Raw genomic sequence first — 27503 nt, 5'->3', positions numbered from 1 at the left:
GGAGGAGGTGGAGGTTTGTTCAGCAGACAGATTTTGATCATTTGAGGTGGGGGGCGCAGGAGAGTTTTCACAGGCGTCAGATTTGTGGAGGGATGCTGAGGGTGACTTCAAAAGTTTGGGTGTACCTGTGTACCTCTCTCTCACTCAAACACACACCTCCTCCTCGTGCGCGGGGTTGTGTAACAACAGTGTGTGCACGTAGAGCAGGCAGGTCCTCCCCACTGCTGCTGTTGTGAAGCCTTGAAGGAGGAGGAGGCGGTGGTCGAGTCTATCGAGCAGCCCGAAGGTAGAAGTTGCGCTGCAGGGGTGGGACTTCATTTGTGCAGTCGGTCGGAGGTTCATCTGCGGCTCTGGCTGCAGCTTTCTGCAGACCTTAGTGACGGAAACACACGGACCCCTCTGAGTTAAACATCAAACCCTCCTCCTCCTCTTCTTCTTCTCCCTCTTTTCCCTCCTCCGGTTGGCCGTATCTGAACGCTTCCGGATGCGCTGACCCAGCAGCAGCTCCTCCACCATCAGCACCATCATCAGTGTGAACGCCGTGTCCCTCCCTCCACCTCCCCGGGGTAGATAAACCCGACCGGCACCGCTGTCATCGGATGGAGAGAGCCGCCTGAAGAAGGGAGAGCGGTGGAGTTGGTCTACCCCCCACCTCCTCTTCCTCCTTCCTCTCCACTGCGCCAAAAGAAAACTCCCGGTAAGAAATGCGTGCTAACTCCGGCCGGCTGGCTCGGTCGACCACCTGCCAGCAGCTCCGTGCGCTCCCGCTGAGCATAAACATGCAACCCAGACCCGGGACCTTGCTCCCGGGCTTCCGTGTTGGCATGAGGGGATTCATTTAAATTCATTAGAGACGCCTGTGAATACATTCCAGCAGACGGGATGGCAGGATATGCTTCGCTTCTGTGTGTGTGTGTGCGTGTGTGTGTGTGTGTGTGTGTGTGTGTGCGTGCGTGTTTGTGTGTCTCTGCCTGGCTTTTTGATCCAAATATTGATTTGCGTTGCAAGTCGACTGAAGTGCAGGCGCAGGGCACGTGAGACTGGTTAGATGTCTGTGAGGATGCTGTGAAAATATGGAGACGGCTAAAAGTTGCTTTAAGACAGACGTTTGTTGTTAAGGATTTAAAGCAGGGATAAAAACGTTGGCATCATTGGAAAGTTCGGGATACTTTGGAGTTGAGTATTGTTGTAAAACCTAGCTCACTTTCACAGAGGTGGATTAAAGTTATTAACCTAGTAAGTAACCGTTTTACTTAGTAGGCTGACAGTTTGTGTTTAATTTTACTACTCTATAGCAGGGGTGTCAAATATAAGGTTCGGGGTCCAGAATCGCCCGCCCAGGACTCCAATATGGAGTTTATTGTAGTTTTGAATTTTCATATTAGTTTTAAATTTGTATTTCATTTTGACTTTTTAAAAAATTCAGTTTAGTTTCCAAGGTAGATTTTCTTATGTTGGTTTATGTTTTATTTGTTACTAGTCTCAGTGTTTTAGTCCTTTTATTGTTATTGTATGGGGCCGTATGTAAGAGGCAGGACTCTCAGTTTTGTAGGCATTCAGAGTCTCAATACAGCACTTCACACATACATCAGTGACTCATTACGTAAGCTAAGGATATTTTTATTTTCTTTTGGTTCATTTTCCAAGTTCACAAAATAGTTTTCAGTTCATTTTTATTTTTTCACATCTAGTTTTTAGTTTAGTTAACTACAATAACCTTTGAACGAAGACATAGAGTTTGGACTTCTAATTGTATTTTCTATGATATTAGCTTTTCCTACTAAGAAAAATCGTCCCCATGGTCACTCATAGTGCACTAAAGTAACTAAGTGTTACATAAACATTTAAATCAAAGAAAATGCTCTTTTTCCACTGTTTCCTATGTATTTTCATTTATTGTTTTTCAGTTTAGAACATTTTGTAATACAACTGTCTGACAAAGAACGCATACAAGACATCTTAGCTTCTATTGTTGGTGAGTGAAATTTTGTAATTTTATTTGTGTTCATTAAATTTTTTCATGAAAGTCATTAGCAGGTACCTGTTTGTGATGCAGCCATACTGTATGGATTCTCCTCATGCTGCCAAGTGTTAGCTGATAACCTTGCACTGCACCATCTCAGGCTAATAGAGTCACTTTTGGCCCAAAAAACAATAACATGGAAACAGCTAAAGCTGAAACCAAGAATTCAAACGAGGACTTTACAAACCAGTGGGTGATGTCGTAGTGGCCATGTCCATCTTCTATATACAGTTTTTTTCTTTAATCTTTCAGGTTTTCCTCCAAATGTTTTTTTTTTAATTATTATCATGAAAAAACAGATAGTGTAGTTCAAATGAAACATGATGTCACCACTTGGCTAAAGTGCCAGCAGCTTAAACATTACCCATCCTTAGGGAAACACGGAGGTAACAGATACACACTAAAGGCTGGGAAACAATGTCAGGATCTCACAGAGAGGAAAATTATACAAGTTGAGCTTTTAATTTGAATGTTTTCCACCATAACGCTATTAAATGATGTAGATAATTATGCCTTAAAGATAGTAATTTAGTTAATGCTCCTTCCTGCTCGGTGTTTTCTGCAGTGATATTTGTGACTTTAGGGGCCTCGCTTTTACTCTTAAGAGGACTGTTTGTACCGACTCCCTGGGAACCTTTTTGTATCAGTCAAAGGATGTGTAGGAGCAGACTCTCTGTACTTCAGAGGTGTTTTTAGTAAAGACGAAATGAACTTAACATCTAAAGAGGATTTAAAATACTTGTTTTCTTTTTTACTTTTATTTTGACATTTGAAATGAGGGGATTCATCTCGTTAGTCTGGCTTCCTCCATGAGTGTTTTCCTGCACTTTTCTAATCGTGCCAAAAGTCTGTGCGAAGCGACGTGTGTGTCGCCGTCACTGAGTTGAAATACGAGATCCTCAGAATCTGATTCCTCCACCAGCACTCGCAATCATCTCAGCCATTCGTTTAACACCTACTCCTATTTCTCCCTCTCTGTCATGGGCTTTCCCTGTCTCTCTCTCTCTCTAACACGCACACACACACACTCTCTCTCTCTTTCAGCCTTAACACACTCTCTTCACCTCCCATTGTCCGTGTTGAACTCCTCTGGGAAAAAAGTGTTATTACATTAAGGAAACTGAGAACACTCAGACGAACACCGGCTCTGCGAGGCTACGGAAACACCCGAGGCCCACAGCCATTATCAAAATGGTATTTCTTAACAACAAGGACTGGGTTTCCCTTAATGTATCACATCCAATATTTTCAGACCAGACCGTGTAATGGATTGACTCGTTTTTTATGGTGAATGCCTGTGGTCAGAGCAGTTTTGCTGCCAAATGTAACTAGAGCTCACCTCTCCCAGAGATGCCTCAAAAGGCAGCAAGGCTACAAAGAGAATCATAAAGTGTCCCGAGATGAATCACATTTAGGAGACTTTAGCTCTAAGAGCAGTGAGCAGTGTTGACACAGTATAAAAGTGGCTGCTTAACTTCACTGTTATCTTGAAGCGATACAACATTGATGCTAATAAACAGGAAGTCCAGCATTGGGCTATTCTTTAGGTTTAAAGCTAAAGGTGTTCAAAGTAAGTACCTATTTCTGCCCAAATAATTTTGCACTTGAGTGCAGTTCCTTAAGAGTTAATCAATAAATCTGTGCTCAAAGCCTTTAACCTCTTTGGAGAATTTAAGCTTCCACCTACTTTCACATTACTGAAATGAAGCAAACCTTTATCCGAGACATTAAGGCAGGTCCAGCAGACACTTTCTAAGTGCTTTCCCTGTCCTTATTAGTCAAATTGTGAAGTGGTTAATCTCATAAGTAGTGGGTGTAATTAATTACAGGGACAGAGAGCAAAACATCACACATAAGCACATTAGCTTTTCTGTTTTAATCTGAGGGCAGCAGGTTTGATTACAAAACTGATGAAAAACTGTTGGCATGGAAAAACTCATTTCAGGTTGCAGGAATAAATGCAAACAGTCAGCAAATTCTAACAGGCTATCATTTTAAGGGCCGTGGTTATGTTGTGATGCGTCCATGATTGAGCTGATTCTGTAATAACAGCATGTTCTGTCGTCCTGTGACAGAAGGCAAAATCCTAACAAACGTTACTCCATCATTAACTCAACCAAACAGGAGTAGTGCTTCTGTTTATCCACTCTGTGCTGTATATCGGCCTTTTGGACATTTGACTGCAGGATTTTTCTTCATCGCAAAACACCCACAGCTTTTTCTCTCTCTGGCAAAGAGTGAGAGAAAATATTTAACCTCCAAATTTCTGGGGACAAATCAAATTCCGGTTGTGAGGGTTGTTGAAGCAGCTCTCCGCTGGGTAATCACATTAGATGAAAAGCAAACAGCTCTCTGAATTCTACTTTTGCAAAAAAAAAATTTCTTCTCCCTCCCATCATCATACTTTGGATTAAAATTGATTTGCAGACATCTTGACACTCTCTTGATCAGTCACTGGGACATCATGGCACACAGCATACTCATTTGACAGATTGCCAGTCCATCTCAAGCCCAGCACAGAAGAGACATCCATCCATTCATGCTTGAATTTGTGAATTTAGAATCCCCAAATAACCTAACATGATTAACTTTGGATTGTTGGGGGAAGTCTGAGTACCTGGAGAGAATACATGCAGGCAAACTGTTAGTAGTGTTTGCTTTAGGGTCTGTTAGCGTGAGCCCCAAGTTTGCACATGAAGCACAACAATGATCACTATCACCAGTTACAGTCCAAGACAATGGAGTCTGAGTATGTCTAACTGGATGACGATAGACAGAAAAAAGGGGCGTGTCAAGAAGGGGGGCATGGGGTGACACCAGCCCCATCTAAAATATGATTGACCCCCATTCCTGGTGCCACCTCACAAAAGTCATTGGACTAGAGATACATCAGTTTTTTTAATCCACAAGAGTACTTGTACTAGTACTATGTTGCTTTTTGATTTCACTCTACTATAGAGCAGGGCGATATGGCCAAAAATATTTATCACGATATATATTTGAAAATTTGCGATAACGATATAACTGACGATATAATTGATGCGAGACAAAATACAACTCCACAACATTACTAGCGCAAAAAGACAACCTTCCATTTATTTTCACTTAAACAAGAAGCTGGTTTTTATGTACATTAAAGCTTTATAAAAATGTAACAGTGCAAATGCAAATTCCTTGCTGAAAGTTTAACCAAAAGGCATTTCCAGTAGAAATGTGCTGACATATCCTGAGCATAACCATGTATAATATCCACTGAAGTTAAAAAGAGGTGCTTTGCAACATTAAACTGCAGTGTGCAGTACGTATTTTTCGGACCATAAGGTGCACAGGATTATAAGGCACATTAAGCGAAACAAAGCAGTCAGATAAATCAAACTTTATTAAACTCATTCTTCTTGCTTCCTCCACTTTTGTACCATTGATTCATTAATGTTGAATTCTCTGGCAGCTGCTCTGTTCCCATGTTGTTGCAGTATATTAATGACTAACCTCGTATTGTGGATGGATTATCTCAGTTGTTCTCCTGACTGAAGTTTGGTCCGTTTACAGCATCCTGCCATGCGATTGCATTTGTCTCTAACTATCAGAAACCTTAACGTTAACTTTTTTAAGTGGAAAAGTGTTAGTGTTCGTCCTCCAGCTTCACTGTTTATATTATGCTAACATAGCTGTGTTGCTAGCGATCACGTAGCACATCATTAAATACCAGCTAGCCCAACTTCAGTAACCCTACAAACGTCACTGCTGTTTAGTTTCCTGTCTTCATTTATGTTGGAAGTGATAGCAGAGCTGTACGTTTGAATTTTTTCAGAAATCTCTCAGTCAGAACATGCTATATCATGCTTGGGTAACTAGCGAAACTAGCGAGCTAACTTCCGCTAGCTTCCTGCTAACTTCTAACTCCGTTAAATGTAATAAATTTTGTTTTCATGGATGCCTGGAAGTTAAACTTCATAGTTACACCTGGTAAAGCAGCAATGCTGATCGTTTTATTAAAGATGAAAGAATTTAGACAGTTTTTAACTCTCAGTGATGCTGCAGTGTTCGTTTGACCTGAAGGATATGGAGTTTAGGACCCAGATTACTCCCAGATTTAAGAGCATCTTAGTCCGACAATAACGACAGCCGCTTGCATGTTCTGCAAAAAAATGTGCTTTGTCATGTATCTGACGGACAAACACCAAACCAGTTCCACATCACTGAAGTTGCACCATTTTTACAAACCAATTCTGGTTCATTTGTTTCACTCAACAATCGGCCATGTGCGTATGAAAACAAAGCCACTGCGCATGCGCGTTTTACTCATATTCTATGGCGATATTTCATTTTCCTATCGTTGCCTAACATTATACCGGTATTACCGTGAACGGTATAATATGGCCCAGCCCTACTCTACTACATGTATATTCTGAATGCCATTATTGGACTTCATAATTATAAAATATAAAGATTTTGTTAATTTACTTTGGACTCACTAACTGTAGAAAAATAAGAACTTTCCTGTCAATCGTTTATCCATTAGTTAATTATTTTGATGTAGTATAAATGGTAATATGTGCGGGCCGTCTTTATCAATAGGAAAAACTGTACAAATTATGAAAGTACAGTTAAAAGGTCAAAATCTATGCACTCCTTCACATTTTCTAATAATGTCCAATGGGCCGGATTGGAGTCTTTGCTGGGCTGATTCTGGCCCCCGGGCCTTATGTTTGATGTAATGTTTGATGTACCTCCAATAATATGTATATGATTCTGAAGCATAATTACACACGAGTACATTGAGTTTGGATACTTTTATATATTTGACTATACAACTTGTGACCTATTAAGCTACTTAAGTAGCATTATCATTTTTAAAAAGCTACTTTGGGGGAAAAAAAGTATCCCTCACAAGATCAAGTTTAAATTCCTATGCAACTCCACTTTTCACATAGTAAATCTGCAGTATGATGACCATGACCTCCTGTGCTTTTGTACTGTAAAAGTTTTGAGTTTGGTGTTTTGTTCTTTAAACTCAGTGAGTGATGGAGTTGACTGGCTCCAACACGCAGTCTTCTTGCCTCCACTGGCAACGGCCAGTGCTGACTTTTTAAAAAGTGGCGCCGGCTACTTTTACTTTACTGTGCCGTCCAAACCAGAAAGTCAAAGTGCAGCCAGCTTGGAAGCAGACTGATGCGAGGAGGCAGGACAGAAGGAACTGAATGGACAAATATTACTTTGCTGACTCCACACAGGCCGCTGTGTTGGGTTACATCACACTGTTTCACAGAAAGCGGCAGGGAGGAAGTTAATTTGATTATGAGCCACTGGGCAAGATTAAAAGCAGAATTGATTGATCAGTTATTGGGAGAGCCAGGGAGTGAGAGAGTACCGGAGAGTCTGACAGGCCTGCGATCCCCTCCCCCTTCTTCTTTTATCCCTTCCAATGCTCATCTGTTTCCTATTGGTTTCTCCAAACAGACATTCATTCGTTATGTTGAAGCATCATCTCTTCTGTTATCTCATTGTTTTACCCGGTTATCTTACTTCACTGTTTATCTATACTCTCGCCTCTTCTTTTTTTGTATTCCTCTGTGTGTGTGTTCCTGTGTGGGAGAGGGAGACCATAAATCCATGTTCTTATTGATCACGCCTGTTTTAATATGCGTCTAAGAGAAGCCATCATTTCCTTTCTTCCTTGTTGTTTGCAGCAGCAGCAGCAGCTGTGCCGTAGTTATATCCAGTGTGTAGAATCTTCCTCTCTGTGAGCAGGTGTGTTACTTCTTTGTGTCTGAGCTGAATTTGTGGGTCAGATACAGATATAGAAGAGGCTGCTTGGTTTGTATGCAGCAGCTACAGTGTGTGTTTCTGGCTCTAGGTCAGACCGCACAGAAACCAAAATAACAAAGTGAGGTTTTCATGCTTTTAAAGTGTGGGCACTCATATGGAAATTATTCATAACTGAGTATTTTTCTTATTGTAGGTAAGCTTCATGATATCGGTTCATGTGTGTTTTACAGTTTCTAGGATGTGCTATAATTTTTTTTCTGTTTTGAGGACCGTAATTTTGTGTTTTTCAAGCCCCCAAAAATGTAAATTACAAACTACATAGTGATTTTGTCACAGTGGGACACACAGGTGTATTTATGGAACGGATCCAAAAGAAGAGATGGGTGAGCATGAACCTGGGCAGCAGCAGACCCTGACGAGACTTAACATGAAGGCAACAGACGACCCGATAAAGAAGAGTAAGAGACAGAGGACTTAAATACACAGGAGGGTAATGAAGGAAGTGGAAACACCTGGAGAGACACAGCTGACACAAATGAACATGACACCACAAAGGGAAGTAAAACAAAACACACTGAACATGGAAACACTAGACTCTTCAAAATAAAGCAGGAAACATGGAGAGACGCAGACATGACAACACAAGCTTGACAATTAAAACATTGAATGGGGAGAGACTAACGCACAGGCAGAACTGAAAGTAAAACACTGAGGACAAGACAGATGACATAGAGGACAGGAAAGGACTTGACTCAGGAGACGTGGGAAACAAAACTAGAATAAAACTCAACCAAATCCTAACACAAGAACCTAAAATACTTCCAATATAACATAAGAAATCAACATTTTTTATTATTATTTTTATTTTATTATTATAAACACTATGTTACTACAATGGTCGTAGCATATCTATATATCTTTGTTTCCTAGCTCTTCCTAGATGCATTTATTAACTTGGATAAAACTTACTATACAAAGTACTTAGGGTACCAAGATTATTAACATCTATATCACTTTTGGGAATAAGTTTTATAACACTAAAATCCTTCAAATTATATATATTATGTGTAGTAGCTGATCTGAAGACGAATGGCGACATTACGTCTAAGTTACATGCATGTGTACATTGTTGACATTACGTCTAAATTATTTGTACGTTTATGTTGTTAACATAGCGTCTACGCTAGATGTACATGTGTGATGTTGATGTTTTGTGTACATTGTTTTTTGTGAATATGTTTTAGTTTAGTCTTTAGTCTCACTTCAGGGGTCACTGGAAGGTCACTGGAAGGCATTGTCATGCATATCTTTAAAATAAGTGTTTTCATTACTGAAGCTAACAAGTGCCAATGACCTGTAGGCCTAGTTTTTATTAAATATAATTCAATTCAGTTTTATTTATATAGCACCAAAGCACAACAAGAGTTGCCCTAAGGCACTTTATACTGTAAAGTAACTATCATACAATAATGCAAAGAAAACAGAGAAAACCCCAATAATCATACGAACCACTATGAGAAAGCACTTTGGTGACAGTGAGAAGGAAAAACTCCATTTTAACAAGAAGAAATGGATAGATACCATATTTCTAAGACTTTTAGGAGAGAGTACAATAACCTAATTTTTAAGTGAATTTAGAAGCAGAATATTAGAGGTCATCCAGGTCTTTATGTCTTTAGACATTCCTTCAGTTTAACTAATTGGTGTGTGTTACCTTCATGAACAAATAAAGTTGGGTGTCATCTGCATAGGAGTGAAAATATATCTGTGGAACTCCATAATTAACTTTAGTTTGCAAAGAGGACTCTATTTATTTAAACAAACTGCTATGATAGAGAGCTATGATACAAACCACTGCACTGAAACCTGACTGAAAATCTCCAAATTACTACTGCCAGCTGGAAGGCCTGTGGTATGTGACTGAGATAGGTTGATCAAATTTAAGATTGAAGCATTAATTAATGGTATGATTTCTTTGAACAGTCTTGTAGGAGTGGGGTCTAAGAGACATGTTAATGATTTGGATGATGTAATTACTTAAGTTAACTCAGAAAGATCAATCAAGAAAAAGAATTCACCGACACGGTGCAGAGCAGCTGCCTGAATACTACTCCCACAGAGGTCGATTATCTTGTCAATAATTTTACATCTCCACTGTGTACGACTCTGGAAACAGTAGCTCCACTGGAAAAGAAAGCCTCAAATCAGAGGAGGTTGACTCTCTGGTATAACTCTCAAATGTGCACCGTAAAGCAGATAACTCGCAAGCTAGGGAGGAAATGGTATCTCACCAATTTAGAAGGTCATCATTTAGCCTGGTTTGCTGCTTTATAAAAAAAAAGCCTTTCATCACTGATTGAGGAAAATAAGAGTAACCCTATGTTTTTCTTAAGCACTGTAACCAGGCTGACAAAAAGCTGTTATACTGCTGTGAGTCTCAATCACATACAGCCTGAGCAATAATATGTGGGTGACAAGACCATGTGCACAAATTCTCTTGTCACAAATGATAAGGGTCCGATCAGGACTGCAGTCTTAGTGCCTGGAGGAAAATCAAATCTTCACTCTTTCCCAACAAATCCAAACACTGTGAGATATGAAGCTTAATAATATGTTGTTATAGTGACAAGCATGCATTATGCTTAACTCCAAACTTCTGCTTGTTTTAATTCTTCTCATTACAACCTCATTACTGTTTCAGTAAATTATATTTCGCAATTTTTCACTGTTCCATCGCATTAGTCTCGTGCCGCTTAACAATTATTTTTTTGCAAGCTGACATTATGACAAGATACTCATTCCATGCCTTTTGTAGTAATTAAAGTCCTCTCAGCAGAGCAGAGCAGCTGTGCTCTGTGTGCAGTGAAGAAAGAGAATATGGCTTTTGGCTGTTTGAGGAAAGTTATGAGATTGCAAAATCTCTGCAGCAGTGGTGAAATAAATCTTAACAAGTGGGAGAATCGAGATTATGTGGGCATGAAGATGACACATCGGCGGGAAAGCTGTAATGCACACTTTCACCTTTCCCTTCACAGCCGTGTGCTAATAAGCTGTCAGCTCAAATCGAAAAGAGGAAACAGCAGCACATCTGATAACGAGAAGAAGACATCGGGGTTCAGGCTGCAATTTTAAAATATGCTGCCATCTCTTCTTCTGTTTTTCTCTTTCTAGCTACTCAGCTTTATCGCATAGATTCCTTCCTCATTAGATCGCCTTCCTGGAACAGAGACAAGGAAACCGGGAATGAGTGGTTTTAAAAGCAACAAATGTCGCAAGCCAGAATATATTCTCTTCTGTTGAGGACGATGCATGTGAATTCCACCTTTGAGCTGAAGACTGCTTCTGTGGTAGACATGTATCAATGAATGCGCATGGGCACAGATTATTTCTTTCATGCTTTTTAGGACATGGCGTCAAACCTACCTTCCAGCAAGATATAGTATCAGACATATAGTTGCACAGTGTGCTGTAGCTCCTCTGTGGTCCCCCATGATCTATTGCTACTCATGACTCAGTCCTGTCTCTGCACATCTGAGGAAGCACAATTCAAAGACTTGAACTGCCAGTTGCAGGAACATTTGGTGATCAGTGCAATACTATTTGTGTTGTACTTATTGCAGAAACACATTGGCTCAGTTAAAAACTTTTTTTTCCTTTTAGCTTCCATCCATCCTCCCGTTCATCCACACATCAATTTTTGCAGGGAAGCAGCCCAAGCAAGATGTCCCTCTCCCCAGCTATCTCCTCCAGCTTAATCTCTCCAGCATATCCTGGGTCTACCACGGGGATTCCTCCCAGTGGGACATGCTTCAAACACCTCACCCAGGTGACCGCCGCTGCCTCCTTTTGATGTGGAGGAGTAGCAACTCCACTCTGAGGCCCTCTCAGATGACTGAACTCCTCATCCTATCTCTAAGAGAGAGGCCAGCCAGCCTTTGGAGAAAACTCATTTTCACCCTTGTATCTGCAGTGTCATTCTTTCGGTCACTACCAAGAGCTTATCACCATAATGGGGTGAAGTGGCCTCAGTTAGAAAAGCGTGGAGTGCCTACTCCAGGGTCAGGGAGAAGCTGCTTCCCCGAGTGGAGAAGTTTAAGTATCTTACGGTGTTGTTCATGAATGAGGGCAGAGATGAGCGGGAGATTGACAGACGGATTGGGGTCCTGGATGCAGTGATGCGGATACTGTTTGTTGTGGTGAAGAGAGACCTCAGCGTAAAACTCTGGGGGACTTTGGTTTGGAAAGTTTTTCTCTAGTTTCTGCCACTGTGCTCTCTTGCTGTGAGTCATTTCACATTCACATCGCTCACTAGCTGTCCCCAGTTTGGGTACTTATATAATAAGGATATTACTTACCTTAGGGTAAGGAGGAAAGACTACTAAGTGTATAAAGGTTAGAAACAACCTTGAGCCATTGTGTTGGATGATAATTGGACTTTATCCTGTGAACGTACGCCACAGAAATGCAGTGAGCATGTTTTGTAGTCTATTTCTGTTCCCAGGAAGCTGGACATCATTATTCTGCCGCCTTAAACCCACTGAGGCGTCGGAACACCAACGCTGCCTTATTGTTATTTACTAAATCCGTCTGAGACCTTGTCTTGCTCTCGCTCTTATTCCCTTCCACACTCTCTGACCCTTCTTCCTCTTTTATGCTGCTTCTGGACCTCTTCTACACTCACACGTTACCTTAAGCAGAGCTGAGCTGATCTGAATCATGCTGGGCCCTGATAGGGAGGTGGTGCTTGGAGCTTCCTTCTCAGCCAGAGATTCCGTGTGCTTTGCTAATGGCACATCAGCAGCTGTCAGTGGACCCTGCACTGCGTCAGCCAGCATGACTGTGGTCTGCAAAGCGCTCAGCAGAACTGACACACACACACACACACACACACACACACACACACACACACACACACACACACATCCTGCAGCCCCACCCCCTCCAGGCCTTTTTTCTATATCATTAGTGTAATGCTCCCATTTCCCCAGTGCTGCTCAGATATGGGGGAGATTCCAACAAACTCGGAAGGAGGAGGGCGGAGGAATGAGTCACGCACCAGTGACAATGTTGGGGTTTTTTTTTCAGTTTGCAGAGGAAGAGAGGGGTGCAAGAAAATGTTGTTTTGTCCTTTGACAACAACGCCTGCTGCCATTTAGAGAAAAAAGAAAACCATTTAAATGTAATATCTTTTTATTGTTAAGTGGACAAAGGATTTTTCCTCCTATCTGGCAGCTCTGGGCAGGAGGAAAATTGGAAGATCTTAGAGAAGATTCATGGACATAGTGAAAGAGGACATGCAGAGGGTTGGCATGACAGAAAATAATGGATAAATGGTGCAGCAGAAAGCAGAACAAGAAGAGTTAAAGAAACTTCCCTGTGTGCACATACAATTATAGTGCACTAACATTCAGAAGTCTGAGCCCTGAGGTTTTTGCCATTCATTTGAAAAGAACGTGTGTCTATTTTTTTATTTTTTGAAATTCCCACGTTTCACACAACAACAAAAGTCACAGATTTATGTCTCATAGTTCAAGCATGTTTTTTTCTGAGTACTGCAAATAATATATATATATGAACATTGTTATACAAAGGTTTTCCTGTGTTGTGAGAGGAGTGTCAAGTGCTGTAATTTCAGGGAGCATTTAAACCTGATAACAGGCTTCTCTCCTTGAGGCTAGCGGCTTAAAGCTAACCACTAATAGCACGAGCTGTCCCATACTCCAACCAAACTGTAACCAAGTCACTTCATTTCCCTTCAGCTCCTCAGAAAATAATCCCCTTTCATCTTTTTTTTGTTTGTTTTGTTATTGTGTTGGATCCGGAAGGCACTCGTGAAGGGATGTTTTCCTGCTGATGACCAGATGAGAAAACACTGTAGAATTTTTGCAATATATCATTGGTCATGAACACCAAACCTAGTTATGCACCAGTGTTACCAAGCATGCATCCTGTTTATGCATTTTGAAATGGCAGCAGATGTCAAGAGTTATTAAGGATAAATAGTGTAGTTTGTCTTGTGGCACAAATCAGGTTTATGTAAACACATTTGCTTGACGGTTATTGCCAGCACGGTTTAAAGGTCATTTAAGTTACAGTTTGCAAAATCATATTAGATGTAAAAAAGAAAAAGAAAAAAAAGGAACTTATTGTTTGGTTGGGTTCTTGCAGGCTGGCTGCAGCACCATGTCCTCGGCTCAGAGTGGAGATATATCAGGCTACCATCTGAGTGGTGAGTAATTGTTTCTATACTTACTTTGTTTGAATACCTTTGTGTGGATTAGTGTTTGACAACCGCACTGTTATATTTGCACAGACCTCATCTCACATGGAGGCAGTGCTGTTAGAAAGCAGTTTACATTGTTCTGTAACTGGCTTATCACAAGTAGAGATAAAGCTGGCAAAGTCCTCAAGAAGTTTCAATTCAATTTTTAGGAGTCCAGCTCTGTGCAGGCTTCCAGTGCCTTTATAGATGCTGTAGCATTTAATTCAAACTGGCATTTTAACTTGTTTGTCAGATTTTTGTCAGATTTGGTTCCCAACCATCTGATTTACATAAAACTTTATGTGCTCCGACTGACTCCCAAAGCCACCACTTGGCATTAAATGACAAGACCTGTAACAGTGGTGACTGTGCTCAGTCACTGGGAGCTGTTCGAGATTCCTACTCAACCTGGTGTTCTCCCAGTCTGTTTGCCATGATCAAACTATGACTTTATGTAACTACAGATGAAACAGAAGTTTATAAGGAATTCTTTAAGCATTTGTTTTTTGTATCTGTTTTAGTGGTGCGTAACCCGCCGGGCTGGGAGGTTGGGCTCTACCTGGTGGGCTTTTTCGTACTGCTGGGCCTGGCTGGGCTTAATATCTGGAAGCTGTGGAAATCTGGAGCTTTTCCAACGCCGTCTCCTTTCCCCAATTTTGATTATCGATATCTGCAAGAAAAATATGGAACCTCCTTCTCGGAAGTCAGACAAAAGGTACCCGTACAATATCAAAAACTAGAAAAAATACCTGCAGATTCACGCCGAAGCAGAGGCAACTTTGGTGTCAATTACAAGTAAGAATCTGATTTTTTGAGATTAGTTATATAACTGAGCATAAAAAAAAAGCTGAATGTCAGTTTCTATTACAGGTACATTCTGCAGTGATTATTAAAAATAAATTATTTCACTTGACAAAACTAAGAATAATACACTAATAATATTAGATTTATCAATAGTAACACACACATATTTCTATGTTACAACTTTTTGCAGTTGTTTCTTAGCATTATAGTGTAAATCTGTGGAAATGAATGCAATTTGAATTAATTTGTCCAGTCTCAGTCTACTTTTTAATCTAACTTTACCTTATTTTTTATTTTCTTTGTTTTTCATCACTTTTTTAAAATCAGGACCACTACTATGTATCTAATTGCTAGAACAAGGTTTATTAGATAGCTAGCTAGCTATATAGCTATCTCACTAGCTAACTATCAAATAAACTTTGTTCTTCTGTAGCAGCTGATGTCAACAAAGGTTATGTCCAATACTCGTTAGTTTTTTTCTTTAACACAGTTTTGTGGAAAAACTAATTTATTCATAATGCATATGTAACAACTAGCATACAAACAAAAGTGCATTAAAGTTGCTAAACAGCGAGCTATTCCTCTGAAGAGTTGGTAGAGACCAGTAACAGAGCTAAAAGACCATAACAGGTGAATTATTACAAGTATAGCCGCTCCCTGAATCCATTCTTTGCTGACAAGTTCATGTTGTCAACCTAAAAGTTGCCATCAGATGTTTCCATGTCCTGTTTCTCAAGTGAAAAAAATCCTTGAGGTGTTAAAATGTTGTTTTGTCATTTTTTTTAATCCTCTACTCAAAGAGAGTGGCAGCCAATAACCACCGGCGAACCTCCACCACATCCAGCCGTAAGCCTAGTCTGGCCCTTGGCGACACCCCAGATGGCTTCAGGGACCTGGGCCATTTGGAGCTAATGAGTAGAGAGTTGGACCCATCAGGCATAGCTCAGCTCAACCGATCCATCTCTACCGACTCACTCAGCTCAATCTCCTCTATTGCCAACAACTTTGGTAATGACTTCACTGTTGGCCAGCTGGAGGTGACCCTGGAATTTGAACCATCCAAGCACCCGGGCCAGGGGATGGGATTGCTCCACATCACCCTGCACCAGGGCAAAGACCTGCTGGAGAAGGAGGAAGGCGACTTCCCTGGCTGCTTCATCAGAGTCTCACTGGGGCCAGAGGAGATTAATGTGGGAGTGACAAGGGTAAGGAAACCTCTGCCTTCTGGTATTTTCATACTATGGGAGACCTCATGGAATCTGTGTGATAAAAAGATACATTTTAGAATTTCTTATGTTTAAATAAATGAATACAAAATGTAGGTTTCATTTCAAGGTAATTTGCTTTGCAAAAGGTTTGAGGGAAAATATGACAGACCTCAAGATGCTGTGTTTAATTCATCTAGAATGTAAAATGTCAAAAAGGACAGTAAAGGTCTTCACAGTACTTGTTTTATATAATAAATAATAATGGCTTTCAATGGAGTTTCACTTGTAGAAGGTACTAATGGTTATTTTTGTTTTTTAGTACCTCATAATTATAATTAAAGTGGGACTCTGTTTTTTAAGGGGAATGGCTTTCCCTGTTATGTTTTTTTTTTTAAATGTTTTCTAAATACTTACTTTTTTGCATTTGCTAATTAGCATTAAACAGAAAGTAGTAGGCCAAAAGCAGGCAGAATACAAACTGGCAAAAAGACTCCAAAGCTCAAAGCAAAAATCTGTCAAGTTGTTCAGGGTGGAGCAGGAGTACTGAAGAACTAATGAGCAGAGTGGGAACAGGGATGTGGAACATCAAGTGATGCAGCAGGTGGGGAGGCAGGACAGATGTGAGGACCTTGTGTGACGACAGAGTTACAGCAGAGGAGGCAGATGACCCACAGATGAATGATATAAATAAAACCATGACTCACTGGTGAGATATTTTACACGGTGGCAAAGTTGATGAAGAACCAGCTGCCATGGCTAAAAATGACCATTACAAGTAATATAATGTTTCACAGATATAAAAAAGGACAATAACAGCCAAACCTTAAATTTGAGATAAAAACATTATTTATTAACAAGTTAATCAAAGCGTGAAAGCAAGCATCATACATAGCTGTGTTAATGTAATGTAGCGAACACATGTATCATGACAGCTGCGGTGTTCCTCGTTAGCTTGCAATAAAGTGTAAAAATGTGATGGGGGGCCTTTTTTTATTCATGCTTTTGACTGCTAAAAGAGCGGGTTTGTGATGCTGGAGGACTGAAACTAAACGAAACTAACGGATGGCTAATTAGCACTTAGTGCTGAGATGACTGAACTTAAGATAAAATTTGCTTCTGATAAATTCGTGGAGGAATAACATGGCATCGAAAGCCTTCCTGCTCAGTGAGGGCAGTTTGGGCTCCCTTGAAATGTGTTTAAGATCTCAGACCTGGCTGAATTTTAGTCAGAGACAGTGATACGTCCCTCAGGAGGAGATGCTCGATCCTGCAGCTCGACAAGCCAGTTCTTTCCTGTCCGTCAGAAGAGCCCATTTCATTTGCTTGAGTGGACAATCCCCCGAGAGCTGCAGGAAGGTTATTTCACATCTTTTACTGGATCAAGGATGCCTTTAATGTCTCCAATGGGCAAGCCTTTCTTACAACGAGCAGTAACCCCAAAAATTATAAAAGTACATTAATTATCTCACTCGGAAGAATAGTGCTTTAAAGACACTGTAATTTGATGAGCAAGACAATGCAATGGCACATTCTGCAGTGTTTTCTTTTTTCTCAATTAACTTTTCATTTTGTCATTTAATGGAGTACATAATGACTTCTATTGGAGTGTAACACTTACCAGCCAGTTTAGATACAGTTGAACATCTATTGTTTAATCAGTCAATTAGTGCATTTAGACAAGACAAGATGACCCGCTGAAGTTCAAACTGAGCATCAGAATGGGGAAGAAAGGTGATTCAAGTGACTCTAAACGTGGCATGCTTGTGAACCAGAAGCGCTGGTCTGTGTATTTTAGAAACTGCTGATCTACTGACATTTCCCAGCAAAACCATCTGTACGCTTTACAGATGTTCTGAAAAAGAGAAAATCAGAATCAGAATCAGAATACTTTATTGATCCCTGGGGGAAATTATTTTTTGTTACAGTGCTCCATTTTAAACCAACATTAAGACAAGACAGACAATACGCTAACTAAGAATAGTACAATATATACATATATATACATACATACATACATAAGTCACTTATAAATAAATATTTGGAAAAGAAACATGTGTAGTTGTAGCAGCAAACAGTGTGTTAAGTGGATGCGTTGTACAGGGAGATGGCCACAGGCAGGAATGATTTCCTGTGTCGTTCAGTGGTGCTTTTCGGTAATCTCAGTCTCTCACTGAACGAGCTCCTGTGACTGACCAACATGTCATGGAGTGGGTGAGCAGCTGTTGTCTGGGTGAAAATGCCTCGTTGATGTCAGAGGTCAGACGAGAATGGCCAGACTGCTTTGAGCTGATAGAAAGCCAACAGTGATGCAAATAATCAGTCGCTACACCCAAGTTATGCAGAAGAGCATCTGAATGGACAACACGCTGAACCTTTGGCTACAGAAGCAGAAGACCAGACCAGGTGCAAATCCTGCCAGCTAAGAACATAAAACTGAGGTTACAGTTTGCACATTCACAGCCAAATTAGACAACAGAGGGTTAGCAAAACGTCGCCTCGATTGCTGCTGCAAGTCAGAAGTCAGCATAAACAAGAGGAAAGCATGAACCCGTCCTGTCTTGTATCAGTGTTTCAGGCTGTTGTTGGTGGTTTGATGATATGGGGGATATTTTTTTGGTATACTTTGGGCTTCTTAGTACCAACTGAGCATCATCTAAACACCACAGTCACAGTTCACCCATCATATGATAGCTGCTTTCATAAAGATAATGTGCCGTGTTACAAAGAATCATCTCAAATTGGTTTGTAGAACATGACAGTGAGCCTGCTGTAGTTAAATAGCCTCCACAGTCACTACATCTTAATCCAAAACAGTCTGAGTAAATCAAATTAAATCATTTCAGCTGCTCACTTGCTTCATTAAGAGCATTAACAAAACATTTACTTGTACTGCATTCCATTATAGCTTTTGTGGTGCATTTGCTTCCTGATAATCTACTTCATTTTTAGCTTTCCTTTAAATTCACCACTAGAACAATTTCATCACGCTCTTAGTAAGAAGCAACTGTTCTGACAAGAGAAGAAACAAGGCGTCGCTCCCGCCATCTGCTACACCTGGCGCTCGCCTTCTGCTCTTGGCACTAACGCTGCCAGAATATTCACACATTTCTTCCACGCTGTGAGTCATCGCTCCATTGTGGGGCTGTGGTTTTGTGCAGGCTTACACGGGATGCCGCGGGGACTCGTCGGTGCCCCAGTTTTAGTTGCCGTGCCGTTCGGAGGGGTTTGATCTGACGGTGATCATAACAGGAGCAGCCGCCGATGCAGCAGCTTTAGTGTCTCCCTCTTTAATGTCAAGGGAAGACCAAAGGAAATGCTGACATCAGCTTTACTCGCTCCGATGGCCACGCAGGCCTCCCTCCACCCACCCCTTGCATCTATGCTTCCTTTTGCTCTTTTTTTTCTTCTCCAGCGCCTCTCTGTGCTGTTACTGCTTTTGTTTTGCGTTCTGTCAAAACCCCCAAGCCCCCACCTACCCAAATACCCCGTTTTCTCCCTCTTTTCCTCTCATTTATTTGCTGTCAGTTCTGCTTGCCTGTCGTGTTGCATGTAACAACGTGCACACACACCTCTCTTTCTTTCTCTCTTTTTATTGGGGGCTTACATCTCCATTGTAAAAGTGATAAAGCTAATACTGCAAGCAGGTAGTCTCACACGGTGGTGGAAGGCTGCTCAAGATGCTTTGTATGTTGTATGTTGCTACTTTTTTCTCTGGATCCCGCAGGTGCTGAGCAGTTATGATGCTATTCAGTTGGTTGATATGAAGCACAATCCAAGGTCAAGCCGCACAAGCTGATTTGTAGACCATTTGCTCTGCTCTAAATTCACATGTCCTCAACGCCGCAGTGCGTTGTCGTTTTGCTGTTCATCACTGGAAACCCCAGGTGACCTCGCGATCTCGGTTATGATGTGTTTGTGAGAAAGCTGCAGTGTTTTTATTTCAGACACATTTAGCAAAAATATTCATGCTGGATCTCATACTTCGAGAACAAACACTGGTGTGTGTGTGAGTTGGGGGGGGGTGGCTATTATTAAATCTGCTATGTTACTAGTTGCCTGGTAACTTCTGACCGCATCGGTTTCCACACATCCCCTCAAGACCTGATGACTTGAAATTACCATTACAACTGTAGCTCTGGCAGCCTCTGTCTTTGATCTTAAGTAGTCATGGTGTGGTTTGCTTGTCAGAGGCTGTTTTCCACATTAAAATGTGTTCTGGATGACAAGAAAAGGAAATGAATAGTGGTTTTGTAGCATTTTTTTCTGGTATATCAACAAAAAAGAGACCTTGTGCTCTTATCACGTAAGCTTCTTTAATAGCAACACTACAGGTGGCTGTAGCTCAGGTGGTAGAGCATGTCATCTACCAATTCCAAGGTTGGGAGTTTGATTCCTGCCTGCTCCAGTTTGCATGTCATCAGATCCTTGGGCAAGATGCTGAACTTCAAGTTGCTCCCTGATGTGTCTATCCAAGCGTGAATATTAGATAGAAAGCACTTAGTGTAGAAAAAGCTGCTTGTTTGAATGAGGCATAAAGTTGTAGAAAGCACATTGAGTGCTCAAGTAGATTACAAAAGTGGTATTTAAGACTAGTCAAACATATTACACATTCCTCTGAGAAGTATGGTGCAGTTGCACATTCTGTTTGGTTTATTTTCCATTGTTGTTGCATCATTGTGTGTTTTGAGTTTGGAATATACAATCCTGCAAATTGTCCACCACCTCCAACAGGTCCAGACAAATGCATTCACCGTGATCTTCGATGAGCGCTTCTCCATCCCCATGGATTCTTCCAGCCTGGAGGAGTACAGCCTTCGCTTTGCCGCTTTTGGTATCGATGCTGATGAGAGAAATATCAGCGCAGGCGTAGCAGAGCTCAAGCTGTCAGACTTGGACCTGACCATCAGACCATTCAACGCCTGGCTCTATCTTCAGGATGTCAATAAGGTGTGTTGATACAGAGAGAGAGACAGAAAAATAATGCTGGAACTGGAACATCTAAGTTCTGTCCTTGCAACGTTTCAGGAAGCACAGCGGTGTCTGACACCATCTGCTGGACATTTAACAAAACTACATGTCAGATCCAAACAGAATCAAGGTCAGGTCAGTGAGGGTGCTTCCTAAATGGACGAAGCGTACAGATTTTTTTTAATTCTATTGTGAAAACTATGTGACAATATCAATATAAAACTAATAGATACAATTTACCATGATAGGTTTAGTGGCGACAGTTTAACAGGATGGGAGAATCATTGTTACCTCATCACTGGATCAAATCTTGTCTAAAACTAAATCTAACAGCATTATTTTTTTTATTTAGAAATCAACATGTGTAATATTTTTCAATAACATATATAAACAAATGTGATGTAAAGCACATATATTATATCTTTTATTCTCAGCAAAACTGTGTCCTCAGTGAGCTGATCAGAGAAGCCTCATGCTGTGGAAAAAACGATGAACAGTATCCACAGAGCCTGGAGTGAGGCGCTGCAATAATCACATATATTAAAGATATTTAATTATGAATAATTAATATTCAGTTGAGTACACTTCATTTCTGTTTTATTTATAAAACTATTCATAACAGCAGTTATTAACAGCAGTCACCTCCAGTAGCTTCGCAGTGCAAGATAAAGACCTTACAATATTTGATAGAAAATCCCAACTATGCGATGATCTGCTATGAGCAAGCACTTGGCGACTGTGGGAAAGGCAAACTCCCCTTTAAAGGAAGAACCAGGTTCAGGGAGGGGCAGCCAATCTACTACCAGTATTAGGGCAGTGAGGGGAAAGACAGGAGATAAAAATGAGAGCTTAGAGAGACAAGGACAAAACGAACTATTGGAGGGAGAAGTCAACGACACGTGGCAGCGATATATGCACACAAGGGGAGTAAAAAGAGGGATGAGGAGGAGTGCTTAGTGCATCATGGGCAGCCTGAGCTTGTAGCAACACCACAAAATCATTTATCAAAAAGGAAGGTTTGGAACCTAAGCTTAGAGTAGAGAGGGTGTCTCTCTCCCAAAGTCAAAGTGGGAGTGGATTTCACGGGAGACGAGTTGAAGCCTCTGCCTCCTATTCTACGTTTGGAAACTCTAGGAACCACAAGTAAGCCTGCAATCTGACAGTGAAGGGATAATATGACACTTTAGGGTCATTAAGACGGGATCCGGTTGATTATTTAATGCTTTTTATTTGAGAAGAAAGATTTTAAATTCAATTCAGCCAACAGAGAGAAGTCAGCATGAGAGAAATATGATCTCTCTTTCTAGTCAGCACTATCTCGGGGTGTTTTGGATCAAACGAAAGGTATTCAGGAAACCTTTACAACAATCCGATTACACAGAAATTACAATAGTTCAGCTTAGAAGGAATAAACGGATGACTGTTAACCGTGATTTACTCATTTTGACAAAATGATGAATTGAAAATTAAATGTTTCAAAACTCTATACATTATGCACTAACACTATGCAATGAATATATAATTTTAGTAATTTAGACTTTCATTTTCATATATTCTTAATTGAACTAGAAACGAATTTAAAGACTGTGTGTAGCTCCTTAAAATTAAATAAAATCCACAGTAGTAGGAGTTCTGATTCGCCATACTCCAGTCAACACGTTACAGTCATTCTGTCGGCGCATCACCTTGACTAGAAATGTATGATGTTGTATTTAATGGCTGCCATGCTCTGGTTTGACCCCACAGGCAGTGGATGCAGTCGGGGAGATCTTGTTGTCTCTCAGCTATTTGCCAACAGCAGAGCGTCTCACTGTGGTTGTGGCTAAGTGCAAGAACCTGGTGTGGACCAATGGCAAGAACACCGCAGGTCAGGGATGCTTTTTGTCTGCAGGGTTGTGTTTCCTTTCCATCATTAGAAGTTAACCTGAAGTGTGTGCATGAGCGTTTTGTTTTCTTTTTCGTGTCAGCTGTGCAGTGCATGTGTATTAATGCCATTAAATCTGTGCCGTTCTCAACACGCTAACATCTTGCGAACAAACAAAATGCTTATTGATTTAATAACAGCAGCCTGTCTATTTTTATTCAGTAAAAGGACTAGATGTTATACTCCCTGTTAATGCATTGCTTTAAATGAAGAAAATCTTGAGGGATGGCTGTTATGAGGAAAGGCAGCCCAGAAACTTTATGGAATTTCTTTAAATAGTGTGTCAACTGATAATGGTCACACTGCCTGAGACAGCGAACCACACTGAAACACCGCCTCCAGAGCTAATTCTGTATACAGAGCTGTGAGTCTACCTGATTTGTCTCCAATGAGGAATTTAGTGGATGTTCTACAAACTATTCACTCTACCTTCACTCCTTCTCCTTCATCAGATCCATTTGTCAAAGTCTATCTGCTGCAAGATGGCAGGAAAATCAGTAAGAAGAAGACTTCCACCAAGAGGGATGACACAAACCCCATTTTCAATGAAGCCATGATCTTCTCTGTGCCGTCAATCGTTCTGCAGGTATGTTTCAGACCATGATTTATTATTTTCCAGAATAAGAAAATGTTAATAGGAAACATTATTAATTAGTAGGAGGGAAAATTTAAAAAAAAACACAAGTTTTGCAGGACTTAGGCTTCTTTTTGTCGTTACACTATTATCTATCTCAATCTGTGTTTTATAATCCTGTATGTGCCCTCTTGTAAAAGTGATAAGGGCTTTCAAGTAAATGTGCAATAAATTATAAGTATACAAATAAAATAAAGCAAAAGTTAATATGTATATGCAAAGATGGTAGCAAGTCTAGAAAGGCCATTTTTATTAGCTGACTAACACACTCACAAGGGAAATATTAGCATGCTAACTTGAGGCCAGTGGCTACGATGTTGACTTGTCTTGATGCATTCTCAATCATTCACGTTAGTAAATCCCAAAAGCTAATTCTGTTCATCAGGAAATAGTGTTTTCAGAGGGAGAAACGTTTCATCAGTCATCCAAGTGACTTCTTCAGTCTCAGCTGACTGCAGGTTTCCCCAACCTTACAATGATTCTAGATGAGAATACTCTTAAAAAGGTGTTTAAATTCACTGAGAAGGCTCATTCATACAGTATGAGAAGTCTAAGACCAGGCAACAAAGGAAGTTTGACTTACTTGTTGTGCATGGGAAGCCACAGCAAAATACGGAGAGTGTCCTCAGCGCTCAGAAGAGAAAAGGATGCCACACCGGGCATGTGGACAAGTGGATTAAAAATCTGCCTGACAGACAACTCACCCAAGCAGAGAAAAACATCCTTTCAAAAGGGTTGACGCAGAGACAAATCCAGCTAGTGGAACTGATCGCAGCCACAGCCGCAGACATAGCAGCAGGGCAACTACAGACGAAAGTTTCGGCCGGTCTCAGCAATGCAAATACCCCAGCATCCAACATCAGCATGGAGGAGAGGAAGGCACTAGCATCACTTGTGTTCAAGTCACTGAAACATTAGAGGTAGTTCATAAGAGATTACAGGATGACCCCAACCTCAGCAACAGGACCACTCTCAGCACCCACCAAGTGTGTTTGCTTTTGGAACGGTGTCTTAATTCCACCTATTCAGGTATGTGGATGACACCTGGGTGAAAATGTAATCTCAGGATGTACCACAATTCACAGATCACATTTCCTTGGTGGACCAACACATCGAATTCACCAGGGAGCAAATGAAAAGTGGCAGGTTAGCCTTCTTAGACTGTGAGATTTCTATCGCTAATGGTGGGCATTTAAAAGTTGATGTGTACCATAAAGCTACCCATACAGATCAGTATTTAAGGTTTGACTAGGGCCAGGGAAGCAGAAGAACATCACATCAAAAAACCCCTGAGTAAATATAGTTATCCCAGCTGACCATTTATTGAAGCGTCTGATTGGCAGTGATCCTAAGCAGACTCCAACACCTGAAGACTCCTTAAATTAAAGGAAAGCTTGCCTAAGAGTGTTCAGAATGTTTTGAAGAATAAAGGTTGTCATACCAAATGTTGTTGTTTGTATATGTTTTAATTAGTGCTGTCATAACGCCATAACGCGTTGACGCCGTGCAGCCCTACGCACGGGGCAATCGGCGCTAACTCGCTAACGGGGATTTGCAGCGTTATTGCGGTTATGCCGTTAACGTCATTTTAACGAGATTAACGCTGACACCACTAGTTTTAATAAATCTTTGCATCCATTTCCAATTTTACTAGCAAACAATAAAACCATGAAGGGTGGCTTTAGACTTTTGCACATTACTGTATGCTGGTGTGGTTCTTTAAATCTTTCAGTCGTTGGTTCTCAAGTGCTCGAATAACCAACAAACTGAAAGATACATTGTTCAATGGTCTACATATATGATGGTGATATAATTGAAATCCTGTAGTGGAAACTATGCCTTTAAAATGCATGGATCATTCAACCCCCACAAAAATAATCTGTTAGAAAAAGTGCAAAAGCGTATCGAGATATGGTCAAATTGTTGTTGTGACACATGTATTTAACTAATTCCATAAAGATTTAGATGAAGAAAAAAACCCAGCTGAATCCTGCTTAGAGAGAAGGTTATGTAACCACGTTTGTGCTCTGCAGGAGCTCTCTCTGAGGGTGACGGTGGCAGAGGCCACAGACGATGGCCGGGGTGAGAACCTTGGTCATGTGATCATCGGCCCTGAGGCCAGCGGGATGGGAATCACTCACTGGAACCAGATGCTGGCAACTCTGAGGAAGCCCGTGTCCATGTGGCACCCTCTGCGCAGGATCTAGTCACCTCAGAACATACCTGACCCGATTCGAGTACAACACTCACTTCTTCAAATTCCTTTGAACTCTCCCTTTGTTTGTTGCCATTTTTACATTGCATAAGTTATATGTCTCTGTAACAGAGACATTATCACCCTGGGTTGTGTATATAATAAATGAGTTTAGTCACCTCTCACTTTCATTATTTTGTCTTCATTCTCTCACCTCGAAAGGGAATTGGTCTGAAATCCGACTCTCCTCCAGTGAGAGGACTCGAGTATGTGGATGTATATATTGCTGCCTTAAAAGTCGTGATCAAATGTTTTATTTTCAAATTTGAAAAGGAGCCCGGCCTTGGCAGATGCACTCCCTCCCTCTGCATGGTGCGTGCGCTGGTAGAAGCCGATTGTAAATGTTTGGAGAATGAGCTACTGGATGAGAGGTGAACTTGTTTCTCTTTCAGGAAAAGCACCCATTTGTCTTTTCCCATCAGTCACTGATTGTACCTTCTTAATTGAATCGGTTCTAGAATTGAGATGGGTTAGCGCTCTTGGATTTGATTATCTTATATTTGTTAATAGTGTGGTTGATTAACATTAGCGGTTTTGGTATGTTCAGTATTAATCATGCTTAAATCCAGGTACTCTTATCCAGGTGAAATAACTGTAATTTGTAGCAGTGGTTACAGGGTGGTAAAATCAGAGGTAATCAGCATATAAATATCATGCTATGTTGTTCTACTTTTACCACGATTAACGCAATACTAATTGTATAAGCATATTAGGATGTGTAAATACTGCAGTATAACATTGTTTTCATTTAAACTTTTTCTCTTCTGGGTGTAAAAGACATGTTTTTCATATTATGACTACTAATAAAATGCTGAACACCATTTGTACAACTCTATATTAAACACCCATGTCATTGGTGATTGATGAATTATTGTTATTAAAACACCTCTGGGAATTTAACCTTTGATGTGGAGTGTACTAACCCCCTGAAATGGGTTTAAAGTTTCTTTTACGTTAGAGGAAACATCTTGATATCCTGCGTGGTTTTCACTGGCCACTTGTTACATTCATTATAGCTGTTGTTGTTAAAACTGCCCAGAAACATCCCTGGCCAAAAGCAGGTGGTGGTGGTGGGCGGGGCTGGGTGTTAAGTGGAAGTAATGCCAAAACATTCAAATGAAGACAGTGTGACAAGAACCTCGTGAAGGTCAGGATGTCAAGATGGCTTTTGATCAGTCTCAGACATTCTCTACAACATTGTGCAACAGTGCTTCTGAATGTGAATTATCATGTGACGCAGCCGCTAACAATCTTTTGGATTTCTTTCTTTTTTCAGACATGTTTTAGGTCAAATTATGATTTATAACCTCACTTTGAACACACCTGTGGTCATGTAATGGGCAAAAGTTTCCTACTGTGCCAAATAATGAAGCAATATTTTCATTTACAGTCAACACTGGCATTCAGTTTGATGAAGTTGTAACTAACATTCAGCCATGCATGAAGTTATTTAGCATTTGATGTGAATGTGCCTCATTAATAAAATGTATTGTGTGAATGCCGTTTGAAATAAAAAGTGATTCAACAGTTACTCATGAGCCACTTTATCGTCATGACTTTAAATTGCAAATTTTTGTGAGAAACCTCTATAATGCATCTGTAGAAGTTGCATCTTAATATGCTCATCTTGGGTTTAGAATTGTATTAGTATCCTGTT

The 27503-nt window shown here is 40.6% G+C and overlaps 1 protein-coding gene across 1 annotated transcript; it reads left to right on the top strand.

Annotated features, from left to right (window-relative positions):
• Positions 1-90: 90 nt before the first annotated feature.
• Positions 91-27369, top strand: syt12 (synaptotagmin XII). The gene is made up of 8 exons (XM_086299330.1): positions 91-697; positions 13961-14021; positions 14576-14769; positions 15659-16063; positions 20798-21013; positions 22781-22901; positions 23411-23544; positions 25626-27369. The coding sequence occupies exons 2-8, from the start codon at positions 13976-13978 to the stop codon at positions 25797-25799; spliced, it is 1290 nt and encodes a 429-aa protein (XP_086155456.1). The 5' UTR covers positions 91-697; positions 13961-13975; the 3' UTR covers positions 25800-27369.
• Positions 27370-27503: the final 134 nt, after the last annotated feature.

This window comes from Aulonocara sp. 'chitande type north' Nkhata Bay, linkage group LG7, assembly GCF_057382095.1.
Source record: "Aulonocara sp. 'chitande type north' Nkhata Bay isolate Kocher_YH1m ecotype deep benthic linkage group LG7, A_spYH_male_GT1.1, whole genome shotgun sequence".
Classification (NCBI taxonomy): domain Eukaryota; kingdom Metazoa; phylum Chordata; class Actinopteri; order Cichliformes; family Cichlidae; genus Aulonocara; species Aulonocara sp. 'chitande type north' Nkhata Bay.
This window is presented reverse-complemented; position numbering and strand designations above follow the sequence as displayed.